Here is a 15,898-nt window from a genome sequence, read left to right on the forward strand (position 1 = left end):
TACAAATGATGAGAAATCTTTCATGAAGACAGCTAAATCGGTAAACATAAATATATTCGGTATAAATTACTCCAATTGGTCAAATAATCTTAACGTGTTTGCTGTTGATAATGGTAGTGGTCAGTTGTCTATTGATGCTTATTTCCCTGCTTTTACATAATACAAACATAACTAATAACACCAATATCTATCTTTAACTGCGTATGGTATACAAAATAAGAATCATAACAAATCTATTTTTAGCTCTCACATTGATTATAACAGCAGATAGAGAGAGAGAGAGAGAGAGAGAAAGAAAGAAAAATATTCAACTTCCTGAATGTTCATTTACTGGCATAAATCCAATTTATGTAAATAATAACATTACAGTAGATGAAATACAAATTATAGGTTTTAGAGTACAGAGATACAAAGAAACGAGTAAAAAAAGGAAATATGATGTACAGTTATCTCAACAGAAAACATGGTATAATCATATATAACTTGTTTATTGCAATGTATTATGATAATCTAAGAAAGAAGAATATAAGATTATGTTAACTGCTCAATGACTGAAGCAAGGAAAAATATAAAAGAAACAATTTTTTAGGAATGTGACAACACATGAGACTGAAGTAGAAAAGAAAAATAAGAAACTGTTCAAACGGAAAAGTCAGTTAGTCAGTCAGTTACAACGTAGAACTTCGTACGTACGTACATCAGTTCGAGTTGCCATACCACATTAGCACAGAGATACAATTGTCGATTCAAATCCCATAGTGGTAGAAGTAGTAAGAGTATAAGTATTATGTGAAAGATAAGGGTTTCAAGATGTTATTGAAGGAATATAATTCAGTGAAATAAATTTGGAAAGAGAAAAAGGATACGGACATGAAGAATTCAGAAGATTAGAATTTGGCAGAACACAAGGAGTGGATGCACCTTCGCCATGGCAAACGATTTTGAGCCATGTCATTCAAGGTCTCTAACCATCGGTTGCTATCATCTCGCGAATCCCAACCAGGTAGTCTACACCTACCAACATGGCCCAGTCCACTTGTCAGCGACTTCATGGATTTATACCATGTTTTGGTCTGGCCGCCCCTAGCTTTCTTCCAACCTGCTCCTACACCATAAAGCATTGCACGTCGGGGCAGTCGGTGGTTGGGCATACGCAACACATGTCCCAGCCATCTCAAATGATGAAGTTTCACTACTTCATCAATCGATTTGCCATCCTTACCTAGTACCCGTTTCCTAACACCTGCATTACTTACCCGGTGGTCCCAGGATATACGAGCAATGCGTCGAAGACATCTATGATCGAATACCAGTAGTCTACGAATATCCTCTACTCTTATCGGCCATGTTTCACTGCCATAAAGTAGGACGGAACGAACTGCTGCACAGTAAACCCGTCCTTTGGTTGCTAGACGGATATCTCGCCTACGCCATAAATGACGCAAGTTGGCGAAAGCTAGACGAGCCTTCTGTATCCGTGCTGAGATTTCGTCACACACCAGACCACAAAGGCTGATGAGACTCCCAAGATAAGCGAAGCTGTCAACACGCTCAACTACTTCACTCCCTATCATTAGTTCAGGTGCCGATGCAACCCAATCCTGAAGTAACATTTTGCACTTCGAGGGAGAGAATCGCATTCCGAACATGCCTGCATTGTTGCTTATGGTGGTCAGAAGACTCTGCATTTTGTCAGCGTCTTCGCCAAATAAAACTATGTCGTCGGCGTATTCTAAGTCAACAAGTGAGCCTCCCGGTAAAAGTTCAACTCCAGGAGATTGAGATGATGAAAGTGATATCTCTAAAAGCATGTCAACGACAAAGTTAAACAAGAATGGGGAGAGTGGACAGCCCTGACGAACACCACTTGAGGTAATCAATTCTGATGACAGTTCTCCATAAGCTCTAACTCGACCAGATATGTTCGAGTAGAGAGCCTTTATAAAGTTAACGTACTTCTTTGGTACTCCTTTCAGTGACAAACACTGCCAAAGAACCTCACGATCAACGGAGTCAAATGCCGCCCTAAGGTCAACAAATACTACTATTGTGGGACGTCTGAATTTGTGTCTATGTTCTAGGACCTGACGGTGAATCAATATCTGGTCTATGCAACCACGTCCAGGTCGAAAACCAGCCTGGTTTTCTCTAGTCTTCTCTTCACGAGCTTTGGTTAGGCGCCTAAGTATTATTGAAGCTAATATTTTAGACACTACATTAATCAAACTTATTCCTCTGTGATTGTCACAGGAGGACTTTTGTCCTTTCTTATAGACTGGCACAATCAGTGATTGGGACCAGTCAGATGGAATTACGTCCAGTTCCCAGATTCTACCTAAGACCTCAGTCAATCTCGTTGCTAATACTGGACCACCATCCTTAAAAACCTCAGGGGTCAACCTGTCAGGGCCTGCTGCTCTCCCTCGCTTCAGATTTCCTATAGCTTTTTCAACCTCGTAGAGAGTTGGAGGACTTACCTCAATTTGCCATTCAGGACGACTGGGGATCGTGGGTAACTGAAGTGTGACTGAAGGCCAGTTGAACTGATCCCTAAAGTATTCTGCCCATCGATCCAATCTCCTGGATTGAGAATGAATGATATGCCCATCTTTGTCTGAGATAGTTTCGCTAATAGTTGGGTTCCTAATGTCGGTTTCTTTAATAAGTCTGAATAGCTGTCTGCTGTTACCTATTGCCGCTGCCTTTTCCATCTCTGTTGCTTTCGCTACCCACCACTGTTCACGATCATTGCGTAGGCTTCTTATTAGCCTTCGCTTAAGCTGACTCCGCTCTTCGTTATGTCCAGAGCCAGGTGGGATGAGTTTACGAGCATCTATTAGTGTGGTAGATGCTGCCGAGATCCATTGTTTCTCCCTGACCTTGTGGTTTACCTTACTAGCAGATATCACTTCTGTTTCCACAGCTTTTCGGATGTCATTCCACGCTGCCTCGGGGTGGGCACAACTTACATGGCCGACTAACTGTTTTTCCAGTTGTTCCTGGAATATATTCTTAGCTTGCTTATCATTAAGTAGAACCCTTAGAGGCTTCCCTTCAGTGTCTTTCCTACGTCCAGTAAGACGCAGACAGATACGTGCTCGCACTAGAGCATGATCTGAGTCTAAACATGTGCTCCAGAACGAGCGACAGTCTTCTATCGAGCCCCTCCATCGGTGGCTGATAGCGATGTGATCTAATTGGGTCCAACGTTGGGACGAATTCGGGGATCGCCATGTCAACAGATGTTTTTCCTTATGCTTAAAGTTAGTATTTGCAAGAAATAGGCGGTTATCTGAGCACAGCTGCAACAGACGGTCGCCATTATCTGTTCTTTTAGCCATGACACCATAAGATCCACCCAGGTGTCTTTCCTTTTCGCTTAGTTTGCCTACTTGAGCAATTAAGTCACCAGCCACTATTACTACATTGGAGCGCCTAGCTTTTCGGAGAAGGTCGGAAAGCTTTCTGTAGAACTCATCTTTTATATCGTTTGAGCTGCAGTCAGTGGGAGAGTAGGCAGAGACGACGAAGAGGCAACGACGAGTTTCCCTATCTTTCCGAGTCCTTACTGATTCGTTTAGTCGGACAGCGCATAGACGACTGTCTACTGGGATCCAGTCTAAAAGAGCTAGTTCTGCCCTAGGACTTAATGCTATACCTACTCCAGCGAGGCCACGGGAAGCAGCATCAGGGCTTCCAGATACACGGAGCGTGTATCGAGATGGTTCTTTATTTTGATTAGGTGCGGTCAAATGAATGACACTACTCGGATCTTGTATGCGCGTTTCGGAGACGCAGCACACATCGATGGTGCGAGATTCTAGAGTCCTAGCTAAGGAAGCCTGTTGTCCTATTTGGCACAATGTTCAGACATTAAAAGTTCCTATATGTAGTTTAGAGCGTGGTTTCAGGAGACCAGGAATAACGTTCCGTGTACTTGAATCGTTTGCCCTAGCGGTGCGAGGTGATAAAAGGACGTGGGAAGGGTTAGTCGTGGAGATAAGAGTTATTAGGAGTAGGAAGGATTTGAATGTGACCAACTTGGTCTCGTGTGCAGTTAAGGGTATGAGGGCTAGTATCACTTCCCGGCTGCCCACACCGTGCAAGGGTATTTCTTGAGGGACCTGAAAAAGAAGTTGGATTAGTGTTGGTCTTAACGACCTGGGAGCGTGACCTCAGTGCCCAAGGGACAACTGCTTGAGGCCTGTCACGCACGGCATTTTTGTGGAGGATTTTTGACGTGTTAGCTCCGTTCTTCAAAAGTCCTTACCGCCGGAGACGGAAATCCGTGGGATAAGGCGAGGTGTGCATTTTTAGGGTCGACCTTTTCTAACCCCACCCCTCCTTGTGGGAAGGCAGCATCGCTGTCATGCTGGTTGTCTGAAGGAAACACCTTACTGCCGTCACACCTCTGTACAGTCGGCAGTACGACTTCGCCTTCTGACCTTAGGATTGCTGCTTTTAGTCTTACCGCTCTTCAACCGATCTGTCTGGCATGGTAGGACCTCGAGGAACGATTGTTCCAGCCAGCATAGCTCGATTGCTTCATCACGATAGGCAAGCCCGACCACCACGTCAAGGTAGCAGCAACGGTCGGAAAAAGATAACACTGATGATATATTTACTTTTAAGGTCTAGGTACAGCCAAGTTACGAGTATCACATGAATGATAGAGTTTTAGAGCTCAGTATTACTGGTACTTGGATTTTCGTTTTATTGGGATATAAGTTCGACAGTTGCCTCACAAACTAAGCTTTGGACAATTAAGTATTGGTAGTAGTTATGTTAATAAAAGTAAATAACAGAATCTCTTCAAGATAGTTCTCATCTACTTAGGTTATTTGTGTAGTAACAACGAGGCGATTAACTGTTCAAGAATCTAGTTAATTTATAGTTTGAAAGAGTGAAATTTAACTATCATTGTTTTGAGCTAGTCAAATGGACAGTACGTACCTTTAGGTGGTTTAATAAACCAACTTTTAATTTATTTATAGCATGCAATTATTTCAAGTTGTTTGAGTAAAGTTAATATACTACATGATGAGGCGAAGATATTTCTCAATTTCCAAATGTTATATGACATAATCCATTTAATGCTGATGAAAATAACTTATTTTATGAATGTTAAAATTTCAGACTTATGAGTTACTCGTTTTCTTTAGAACTTTTCATATATCTCTTCTAAAAATGAATAATTCTAGGGATCGTTTTAATTTACAATACCAGTTGGTCATAAACTATGCATGAATAAAGATTACTGGAACTCAGGGATATTCATAGTTTTTATAAATTTCCGACTGATATGCTTTTGACAAAAAGCTTCAAATTCGCTAACATAAACTAATTATAGTTTGAGCACATGTTAAATTTTATTTCAAGCAACTATACTGTTAGCAAAGGATTAGGAACAAAGGGGTGGAAAGTAGAAATTTGTTGGCAAACAGTAACATGTGAGTGAAGTTATTAATAAGTATAATAACATGAATTTATAATGTATAATACGCCCTGCAAAAATTCTTGCTTGATATTAAAACGTCATTGAGTTGTTATTGAAGACAGGAAACAAGACTAAGAATGATAGAGTTAAAATTATACAAGTGATAAGATTAAATAAAGGCATAACAATGACTATGCTCCGTTGAGTTTGACCTTAAACTAGTAAAAAAGATATCGGAATAAACAATAAAACAGATGGCACATGTCCTCATCTGTCGTCAGATGACTGAAAATATTTCTGCAAACGTATGTTAAGGGAGAAAACTCCGAAGAAAATTCATGATTTAGTGAACAGAAAGGAAATATCTAACATTTAAATAAAAATTTATGTTGAAGAACATAACTTTTAGAATAAGTTGGTATTTAGTGAAGGATTATGTCAGCAAACAAAGACAGTCCGTTATTTTTAATGCTACTGATTTCTTTATATAAGTTCCTACACTAAGTATGAAATATAAGCCACCCGAAATTCAGAACTAAGATTTTATAGAATGTGAGACAACCAGAAAGTTCTACCGAATGATGTGATAAAAATATCTACAGTCTTAATTGGTTAATTAACTCCGCCTGTAGCTCTTCTAGAAGGAGGAGGGTTGGGCATGAGGTAAGCGACCCAACCCCGTAGAAAAAACTAACTCGCTAAAAAAGGCTAGCCAGAAAAAATAATTTAAACCATCTAAACTCTGCCCTCCGAGTTGAAGGAATAATTATGACTCCTCAGGATGAAAGCCGAGATTTTTCGAAAGTCACGAGGCCGATGCACCTTCTAACAACCAGAGCAACAATTTTTATAGGTAAATGGAACGTCCAGACAATGTAGGAGACAGGAAAGACCAGTCAAATAGCAATGGAAATGAGGAGATACAAATTGGCAGTACTTGGAATCACCGAAACCCATCAGATACAAGCTGGACAGCAAAGGATAGATACGGGAGAGATGCTGCTGTACTCTGGTCACGAAGAGGAAAATGCTCCACACCCTCAGAGAGTTGCTCTAATGCTACTCATAGAAGCATGAAATGTACTTGTAGGATGGGAATCTCATGGATCCAGGATAATCAAAGCATCAAAACAAAGAAGGAGGGGATCACAATGAATGTTATCCAATGTTATGCACCCACCAATGATAGCAACGACGACGATAAAGATCAGTTCAATGAAAGGCTGCAATCAATCATAGCTAGGTGCTCAAGAAAGGACCTCACAATGCTGATGGGAGATCTGAACGACAAAGTCGGAGTGGACAACACAGGACATGAAGATATAATTGGACGGCATGGACTGGGAGAGAGAAATGGAAATGGTGAGCGATTTGCAATTCTATGTGCATTCAGCAAAAGGGTTATAGACGGCACAATATTTCCATACAAAGCTACATGGATCTCACCAGACCACACCACAGAGAACCAGATAGATCATATTGATATCAACAAAAAATCCCGAAGGATAATGGAAGATGTGAGAACCAGGAGAGGCGCTGACTTAGTTTCAGGTCACCACCAACTGGTGGTTGCCAAGATGAAACTGAAGCTAAAGAAGCTGTGTACAACTGTACAAACAGCATTACAAAGGTTCAATACGGTCTTCCTTCGACATACTGACAAGCTCAACGAATTCAAGATAACTCTCAACAACAGGTCCCAAGCCTTACAACATCTACTAAAAGAAGAAACTACGATGGAGGACAACTGGAAAAGGGATCAAAGAAGCACTAACTTCGACGGGTCGACGGCAGAAAACGCTGCAAGAGAAGGGAATATGAAACAACTGTATGATACAATGAATAAACTAGCAAGAAGATATAGTAAACCAGAGAGACCAGTCAAGTACAAAGAAGGAAAGACAATCACGGAGATTCAAGAACAGAGGAACAGATGGGTAGAATACCTTGAGGAACTCTTGAGTAGACCAGCTACATTAAATACACCGGAAATCGAAGCAACACATACAGACCTTCCGAGAGATGTCACTCCAGCGACGAACGAAGGCGTTTGACAGTGTGAACAGGAGAAGATTATGGAAACTCCTTTGACACTATGGAGTCCCTCAGATTGTCAACATTATCCGGAACTCATACGACGGACTACACTGCAGAGTGGTGCATGTAGGACAGCTGACATGCATTTCCAGTAAGGACCAGAGTTAGAAAAGGCTGTCTACTCCCTCTCTTCCTTTTTCTTCTGGTGATTGACTTGATTATGAAGACCTCAACATCTGAGGGGAAGCACGGAATACAATCGACAGCTCAGAATCGACTAGAAGATTTGGACTTCTCAGTTGACCCAGCCCTCTTATCCCATACACACGAACAAATACATATATATATATATATATATATATATAGAGAGAGAGAGAGAGAGAGAGAGAGATCAAAACACCTAAAGACTTTATTAGTATGTTAAAATATGGAGATAGGAACTAAATACAGCTCTTTTTCGTTCAATCTCTCCCACCTACACACAATCCATTATCTTGACAACCTAGATGATGATTTGTCTAAATACAAAAGACGAATATACATACACACACATTGGCTGATCATTTTTCATATAGTCCTGAATATTAAGAAAAGCAATTACATAAAACAGTAATAATAACAATAATAAACATTTTCAGTCAAAATCTCAAACAACTTACCAACTTTCAATGGAAATCCACTAGGCAATTGTTTGGTAAGAAATTCTTTCAATTTATGAAAGTATGGATTATATTCAGACATTAAATCAATAATCGGTATAATTTGGTCTTTCAATGATAAAGGATAATCACGACATATCCATAAACGTGCTTTAAATGTCTTTACTTTTGTTGTCATCACTTTCGGTCGACCAATATCATCTAAATGAATTTGTGTATTAATATTAGGTGAAAAATATTGTTGCGCTGTTATATGGTTTGGATTATAGCTTGCTGCTTCCTATCGAAAGAAGTAGACGTAAAAAAAATTTAAATAATAAACAAATAGGTATATAGAATAAGAATAGCAAAATGGTGTAACTAAAAGAAAAATAGATGCAGAGAAGAAATAAGGTAGGATGAAAATAGTGAGAGGGGGAAAGCATTAATTGCTTTCATTAGTTGAGATGATTGAATGATTAAACTGGAAAAGGGACAGATCATAATGAATATTATTCTTTTTAGAAAAATGTTTATTTATATATATACCTGTTATTTATATAACATCTAAGAATAATGATTGATCTATTAAACAGACATAGAATTTGTTTTGATAATTAGGTTTTATCGTTTCCATCCAACTTGTTGATTGATTAATTGAAAGCACTTAAATTGGAAGAAATATTTTGTTTATTTTTCTTTTAAATTTCACATAATTTATAGATTTTTAATAAGATAAAGAGATATATTAAGTGGAGTAAAAAGAGTGAAATAATTAGAAATTACCGACACATATACATACACAACACTGATTGTGATGTTCAGTTATTGTGGGAGTGAAATTTTAATTAGAAAAAATTCGATCATGAGTAAACTCTAACGGTTTAGGTGATGTAATTAAAACTAGATAATCTAGAAACTTAGAAAGTTTAATTATTTCCATTGCTAAATGTTATATCCTAACGAAGAATAAACGAATGGTATCTGCTAGGGATTATTTATGGAATATTATTACATATATTCTTATTGGATAATTATTAAGTAACTATACATATCATTTGATCTACTAGGTATTGAGATACGATTTACCATTCTTAATTTATTCCCGATTTATCAGTTACAATCTCTCACACACAGGCACATTTGACTTGATCTTGTATAATTGTTATTTTTTATTTGATGGTGTGATGCAGTCTGATTCGCTTGTATATAAACTATGTGTGTCCGAAATACATGATTCATAAAGTAAAAGCTGAGATTGTGTTCTGAACTCAACGGGCAGGGAAAGCTAAGGAGAACCAATAAGGTCTCAGAGTTGATTCCATGCTGTCCGTGCTGGTTTGGGACAGGATCAAGGTAGTATAAGTCAATGTTCTGGTTGGCGATTTTGTCATATGATATTAGACAGTGGAAAAAGACAACACTAAAACCAATGGGACAAATCTTTTAATCTTGAAATGCTCAGATAGCACTCTCAATAGAACAATATTTATTGAATAAATACTGTAATAGATACATGGTAAATAAAAACGACAAATAAATTAAGTAATTTTATGGTTGAATTCATGAGTGGAGTTCAACAGGATTTGTTGTGAGATAGTAACTCACTAAAGACAATGGTGGACAGTTGCTTAATTTCGTGGATTGGTTGAAGTTAGACATTACCACCGTTGAGTGCCTGCTCAGTGGTCTAGAGGTTAAGCGCTCGCGCGCGAGACTGATGGGTCCTGGGTTCGAATCTCGTGGTGCGGGATCGTGGATATGCACTGTTGAGGAATCCCGCAATAGGACGAAACGGTCGTCCAGTGCTTCCACGTTTTCCATGGTGGTCTAGCTTCAATTGACTCATGAATTCAACTATAAAATTACTAAAAATCTCCACAAAAACCCCTTCTGATATAAATTAAGACTTTAAAACATTATTCAGTAATATACATGAATTTTGCACGAATAGCATGCCTTATATCTGCATAAAATTACCAAACAATAATAATAATATCGTGTAATAAGAGATTTGGGACAAATGTCACTTATCACTTAGTTGATATATAAGTCATTCACAGAAGAGGTTAAAGCTTCAGTTATTATGTCATGGTTTCGTAAACGGTCGCTTCAGTAATTAACATATAAATATTCAGGTAGTTTGGTTTGATTTGATCAAATATAAGCGATTTAAAGATAGCTGTGTGTGAATGCTTACTTAAATATTCAGACAAATTACGTTGAATTAGAAAAAGAGAAAGGTTAACAATGTATGTGTTGACAATATCAGTCGAGATATAAATATTGTAATGAAAACAGATCTGTGTAACAATTCGACTATCAGCTTCTTTTTTAAGATGACGTCTCTTAGTGATTATAAATAACAGTAGTTAATAAATCCATAGCGAGTATTCTGGATTTGTTGTTCGATTTTGTTAGCGAATAGTCTAGCACGAGTGAAATAAATTATAAAGTGTAGAATACGTAAAATACACATTGAAGGTACTGTACAAACTATACCCAACATGCCAACAGCTTATTTTTATTAAAAAAAAAACGAATATTCAATATGGAATCTATGACTATTTTATCACTGTATAGTGATCATTGTCATTTATGTAGGGTCATTCTCAAAGCTAATCGAATTCCATGGATCAAGTTGCAGTATGGCCACTAGTCTAAGTGACTCAATATCGGGTGCACTATGTTGAGATGTAAGGTGATGACTGTAGGTAATCGACGGGAAACCATGGACTTAAGTGTTATACTATTTGACATTAGTTAGCCAGATGTACCTGTAATCCTGAAAAAATTGAAGCAATTTTATGATAATTTCAGCTTCAATATGAAAAATCAGTAGTTTTTTACAAGATGCTTAAAGAATCATTGAAACGAATACTTTGTTGTATATATAATTTAATTCTACACTGTATTTTTCTTCCTCCCAAAAGGAAAGAAATGCCATTTGTGTATACATACAATTTGATAGTGAACACAGGAAAATAATAACTGTGAACATATGATTTGAAACAACACGAAATAACAGTCGATATCATATTACTATTTACAAATCGATGATCCATTAGTCCTACATATAATAAGCACGATGACTACCTTAATGTATAGGAACATGTGAAAGATAATTTGACTGTTAGAAAGAAAACTGTGTTTTACCTTAAGTATTCAATTTAATTAAATTACACTAGTTCAAACGTTGATACAACCATATTCAAATATGCATGAAAACATACTCATTTGTTTTTATACTCACAATAGTCAATACACTTATATGAATTTTACAAGAGATTTCATGAAATAATATTAATTTACACTGTCAACGAAACGTAGACTGATTTCGAAATGCACATCTATGGGAAAAAACCAAGCTATAATAAAACTAACAGAAAGGATAGCAGAAAGTTGTAGTGAGTTTTGTCATGATTGCACGATACTAATACATAAGCCATTTCAGGCCAGATGAAAGTCACAGTAGATAAAAATGACCTCTCCGGACATACTTTAGTGATAGGTTCAATACTAGTGTCATTTGTCGATCATCATCAGCTAACTTACATCAAACAAGTCCAAATTGTTGCACACGTTAATGTGCACCCAGGAAATTGATTACATTCTTAGAAAATATTCCATATTTCAGAAGAAATAATTGTGAAAAAACCTCTTAGCATCTTTTAGCAAATAGTTAGAAACGAAGAATTTCATTTTATTCAAAATTTTATTATTTTAATGGGTAAGCCAGACAAACGCGAATAACATATGATCTAGGTAATGCAATATCTACATTTAAGGATTATACATGGAAATTTTAAACAGATGCATAATCCTAACCGACTGACGGAAAATCTTCGACCTAGAACAAACTTTGTTAATCATATTTATGTACAAAAATTTTTTTACCATCAATACTTGGCAGATGTTTTACTTTTACTTTTATATAAAACTAATAATTACAAGTTTCGTATGGACAGAATTAGTAGTTACGGTAAAATGTACATCTAACATGTATTGAATAAAATATACGATTTTTCCAGCGTTAATTTACTCTAATAATAACTAATAAAATGAACTGCAATTGTTAATCATAGAAAAAAATATCAAAGGTGATTATTATGAGTTTCATGAAAGTTATAGGAATAGATTGGAAGAAATCTGTTGGTGGCCAAAGCAAGACGTACAAAAAGTATCTGAGGTCACTGACTGTTGGTGTGATCTGTGTTGGTGGATATAGACTACCTAGTTGAAGTCCTTGATATAACCACGATTAATAGTTAGAAATGTTTAATGAAACTCCTCGGATCGGTTACAATGGTATAAATGCATTCATTGTTCCTATTCCTAAAGATCTTAAGTCCCACTATTCCCTCGTGTATGCTTTTTCGTTTTGTCTTCATGGACTATATTCTCAATACAGTATTTTTTACTAACACTGTTGCAAAACTATTTCAACTCTTTTGATATTTATCTTGTTAGTTTCATCTCGTTGTCCTGATATAATATGATGATCTCAGCTAAACTACACCAATGTTAGACTTTATGTTGATTATGGCTAGTTGACTTTTCACTTGGCTTTTCTTAAATAAGGAATACTTATAGTACCAAAATGAATCTGATCCCTAGCATTTTTAAAATCAGTAGGTAATACAAATGGTGACAGAATGTTAGTGGAATGACACAAGCAACTCAGTGACTAAGTAAAAATCGTTACAGTGTCCATATAATGTATCAGGGAAAGGGTCAGCACAGTACAACTACACACTAAATCACAAATATGAAAATACCATATTTGATTTTAGTTAAATAGTAGACAATATATTCATCAAAAATAAGTTATTCAGTAACCAGTCTATTCATTGTACCAATATCGGTAATCCTAGTAATAACTCATAGTGAAAAAAACTGTTATAGTAACAAAAAATTTCAGTAACCTCAAATTCAACTAGTTATACTAAATGATGTCACAATCTATTAAATTTAAATCAGGTCATCACCCTAATATTGAAAGTATGATGAAAAAAACAAACCTACAATATATTATTGTAAATTAATTATTCTCATAATTATTACTGGTAAAAAAATAGGTGTTTAATTTAATTTACATGTGTAACAGCTAAATCAGTTTTGGTTTTAGTTTCAGATGCAGCTGTTTGTAGTAGATTTGTTAGTAAATTGCCTCGACCACCTGGAAATACTATGTCATCACCACAAACACCACCACCTGCACCACCATGTTCATTATCATTAGAATTGTGCTGTTGATTAAGATCACGTAGATTTTCTTCAGTTAAATGTTCCGTACGACGTAATGTAATGATTTGTACATTCGATGCACAGTATACCTTAGAAAAAAAGAAGAAAAAGAAATGTTAACAACTATAAGTGGTACAGATTGATATTCATATTTGGAAGAAAAATAGGCTTTAACTACTAATTTTTCATTGCTCTCTAAATAAGCGGTTTATAGTGCAGTAAAATCTACTCACGAAGTAGAAGCATTTTTCATTCTATGGTATGTTATAGACTACTTATCATTGTCATCATAATTTGTTTAACCGTTACTAGATTGACAAATTAACTTTGAAATTTATGAATAAGGGCTATTATCTGGGCTATCGATATGAACATTACAAAATGATTGGATTTACCAAATGATAATCTCTGTTTTGACATGATACGAGTCCTTACAATTCACCATTACTAATATTTAATTACTGAAAGAAACAAATATTGTAAGAAGTACACTACCTTTACTAAGAGATTAAAACCCAAAGTTTAATCCATTAACATGTCAGAGGTATCGACTTTACCTTATGCGATGTAGAAAGGTTGATTTTTGTTTCATTCATAAATGTTTCCTGTCAGTCTTTGGATTAAATAACTTCCAAAATAATGAAGAAATGTCACTGCACTAGCACGATCACAAGTTATACAAGTATTCATTTTGCAGAAGAGTTAATACAGTGTATAAGAATTTCTTTTTTTACAAAGTAATATCAAATTCACTATTAAATATTTAACATAATAACACACTATATAGTAGATTTGATATACAATGAAAGACTGAACTTTCTCAAAAAGAAAACTTTCATATATCAGCTGATCATGTAAATATGTGTTCTGCATTAAAAAAAACAAACTAATACATTTCACAAATGTTATAATAGTTAAAAATAAATATCTGCATTTGATCACGATACGATGATGAGATTAGTGAAATTCAGACATCATCTATATCAATCTGTACACATAACTTTTGTAATTACTTTTTTTAATCAAAAATTTAATTTATATCATGAATGATATTGAAGTTATTATTAACAGATAATCACATGGATGGTATATATATAAGGTAACTTATTTTCAAATAATACTATTAACAAATAATAAATTAACAATACGATTTTAAATTCGCTTAGTATTGTTTGTTTGAATATTCCCATTGATGTTTAGGACTGCAACTGGTCAGTCTCTAATTGGCATATGTGCATACTGTGCGTATTGACTCGATATAGCCTAAATTCACAACCATTGTAAGCAAAGATGGATTTTATCATTATTTTTTTTTACGTTTATCTACTTCAGCTATGAAATTGACTGATCGAACTAAAATGGGCTTGTGATCATATCAAATTAAAAAGTTAATTCATTTTATTGTATTGTTCTACGAAAATTAGTAACGGTCTATCCCATTTGTTACTAAAATTTTTAATAAAACCCATTCATGCTTATTTTGATAAATCTCTTTATGTTTCAAATAGATTAGTATCTTATCATAGTTTTATAAAACTGATTGCTTATCTGTATATTTCATGAATAGTGTATGGGATTTAATATAGATATACATAAAAAAACAAACGTGAATTCACTAGTTGAAAATTAGACTACTTTTAAGATCTAAGCTCTATAAATGTTGAACATTTCTTTTGTGATTAATTTTTAATGTGTAGATGAATAAACTCGATAATTTTTGTTTGCCGTACTGAAATTAATCGGTTGCTTCTTTCACAATTATTCTTTTAATCAAGTTCATTTTAGTAATTCAATTATACACAAACTACATAAAACAACGTTAATTTTGCATTGTTATTACTTATATATTTATTTAAACACATAAATATTGGTACAAAGGGGCACCAGATATGTATGCGCCACATAAGTCTCATTTGATTTGTGTGAGAGCTGTGATACTGCCCAGGTGCCCAGACCGAAGCATCTGGTTTTCTTAAGGGGCCACACTCCGAGTCTTCGGCCTGAAAGTCTCATCCACAAGGCAGTGAAGCATCATGAGGAGGTGCAGTCCCATGGTAGCCGGTGATCAACAATTGATTCATAAGCCACTCGTTCCCTCACGATACTGAAGCCCATGTGCACCATTGGTTTGGAATCAGGGTTTTCCAACTCCCCTAGGTGGACTTTCCGTGTCCACCGACCCGGTGAAAGCGCCGGACATTCGATTTCCGTTCTCTCAATTTTGTAAACAACACCCCCGCCACGAGAAGGTAGTGAGTAGGACTTCCCTGGCAGAGGCTATATACGCATGACCGTGTGAGAGCATTTTGAGAAAAGGCGGGCCCTCCCCACTCTCGACCGTACCAGGGCATTTGGGGGCTAAAAGTTTCGACGCGGCTTGAAACTAAAAACTTTCTATACGCGCGAAATATATATATATCCCCCCTTATAAAAATTGACTAAACTACACCAATGCATCTAGTTTTTAAGGTGCAGTGTAAACAGGGTGCACTATGAGGAAACCACTAAGTTGAGGGTAGTCCCCCTTCATTGTTAATTG

The 15,898-nt window shown here is 36.1% G+C and overlaps 1 protein-coding gene across 1 annotated transcript in view; it reads right to left on the reverse strand.

The window, feature by feature from the left end:
* Smp_093220 (hypothetical protein) overlaps window positions 1-15,898 on the reverse strand; it is a gene marked incomplete at both ends in the record, with an annotated part of 33,347 nt that overhangs the window by 12,358 nt on the left and 5,091 nt on the right. The window contains 2 exons of the mRNA XM_018793525.1: window positions 8,134-8,413; window positions 13,209-13,448. Coding sequence (XP_018648028.1) covers window positions 8,134-8,413; window positions 13,209-13,448 — 520 coding nt within the window. The remainder of the gene's footprint in view (window positions 1-8,133; window positions 8,414-13,208; window positions 13,449-15,898) is intronic.

Source organism: Schistosoma mansoni, chromosome 1 (assembly GCF_000237925.1).
Source record: "Schistosoma mansoni strain Puerto Rico chromosome 1, complete genome".
NCBI classification, from domain to species: domain Eukaryota; kingdom Metazoa; phylum Platyhelminthes; class Trematoda; order Strigeidida; family Schistosomatidae; genus Schistosoma; species Schistosoma mansoni.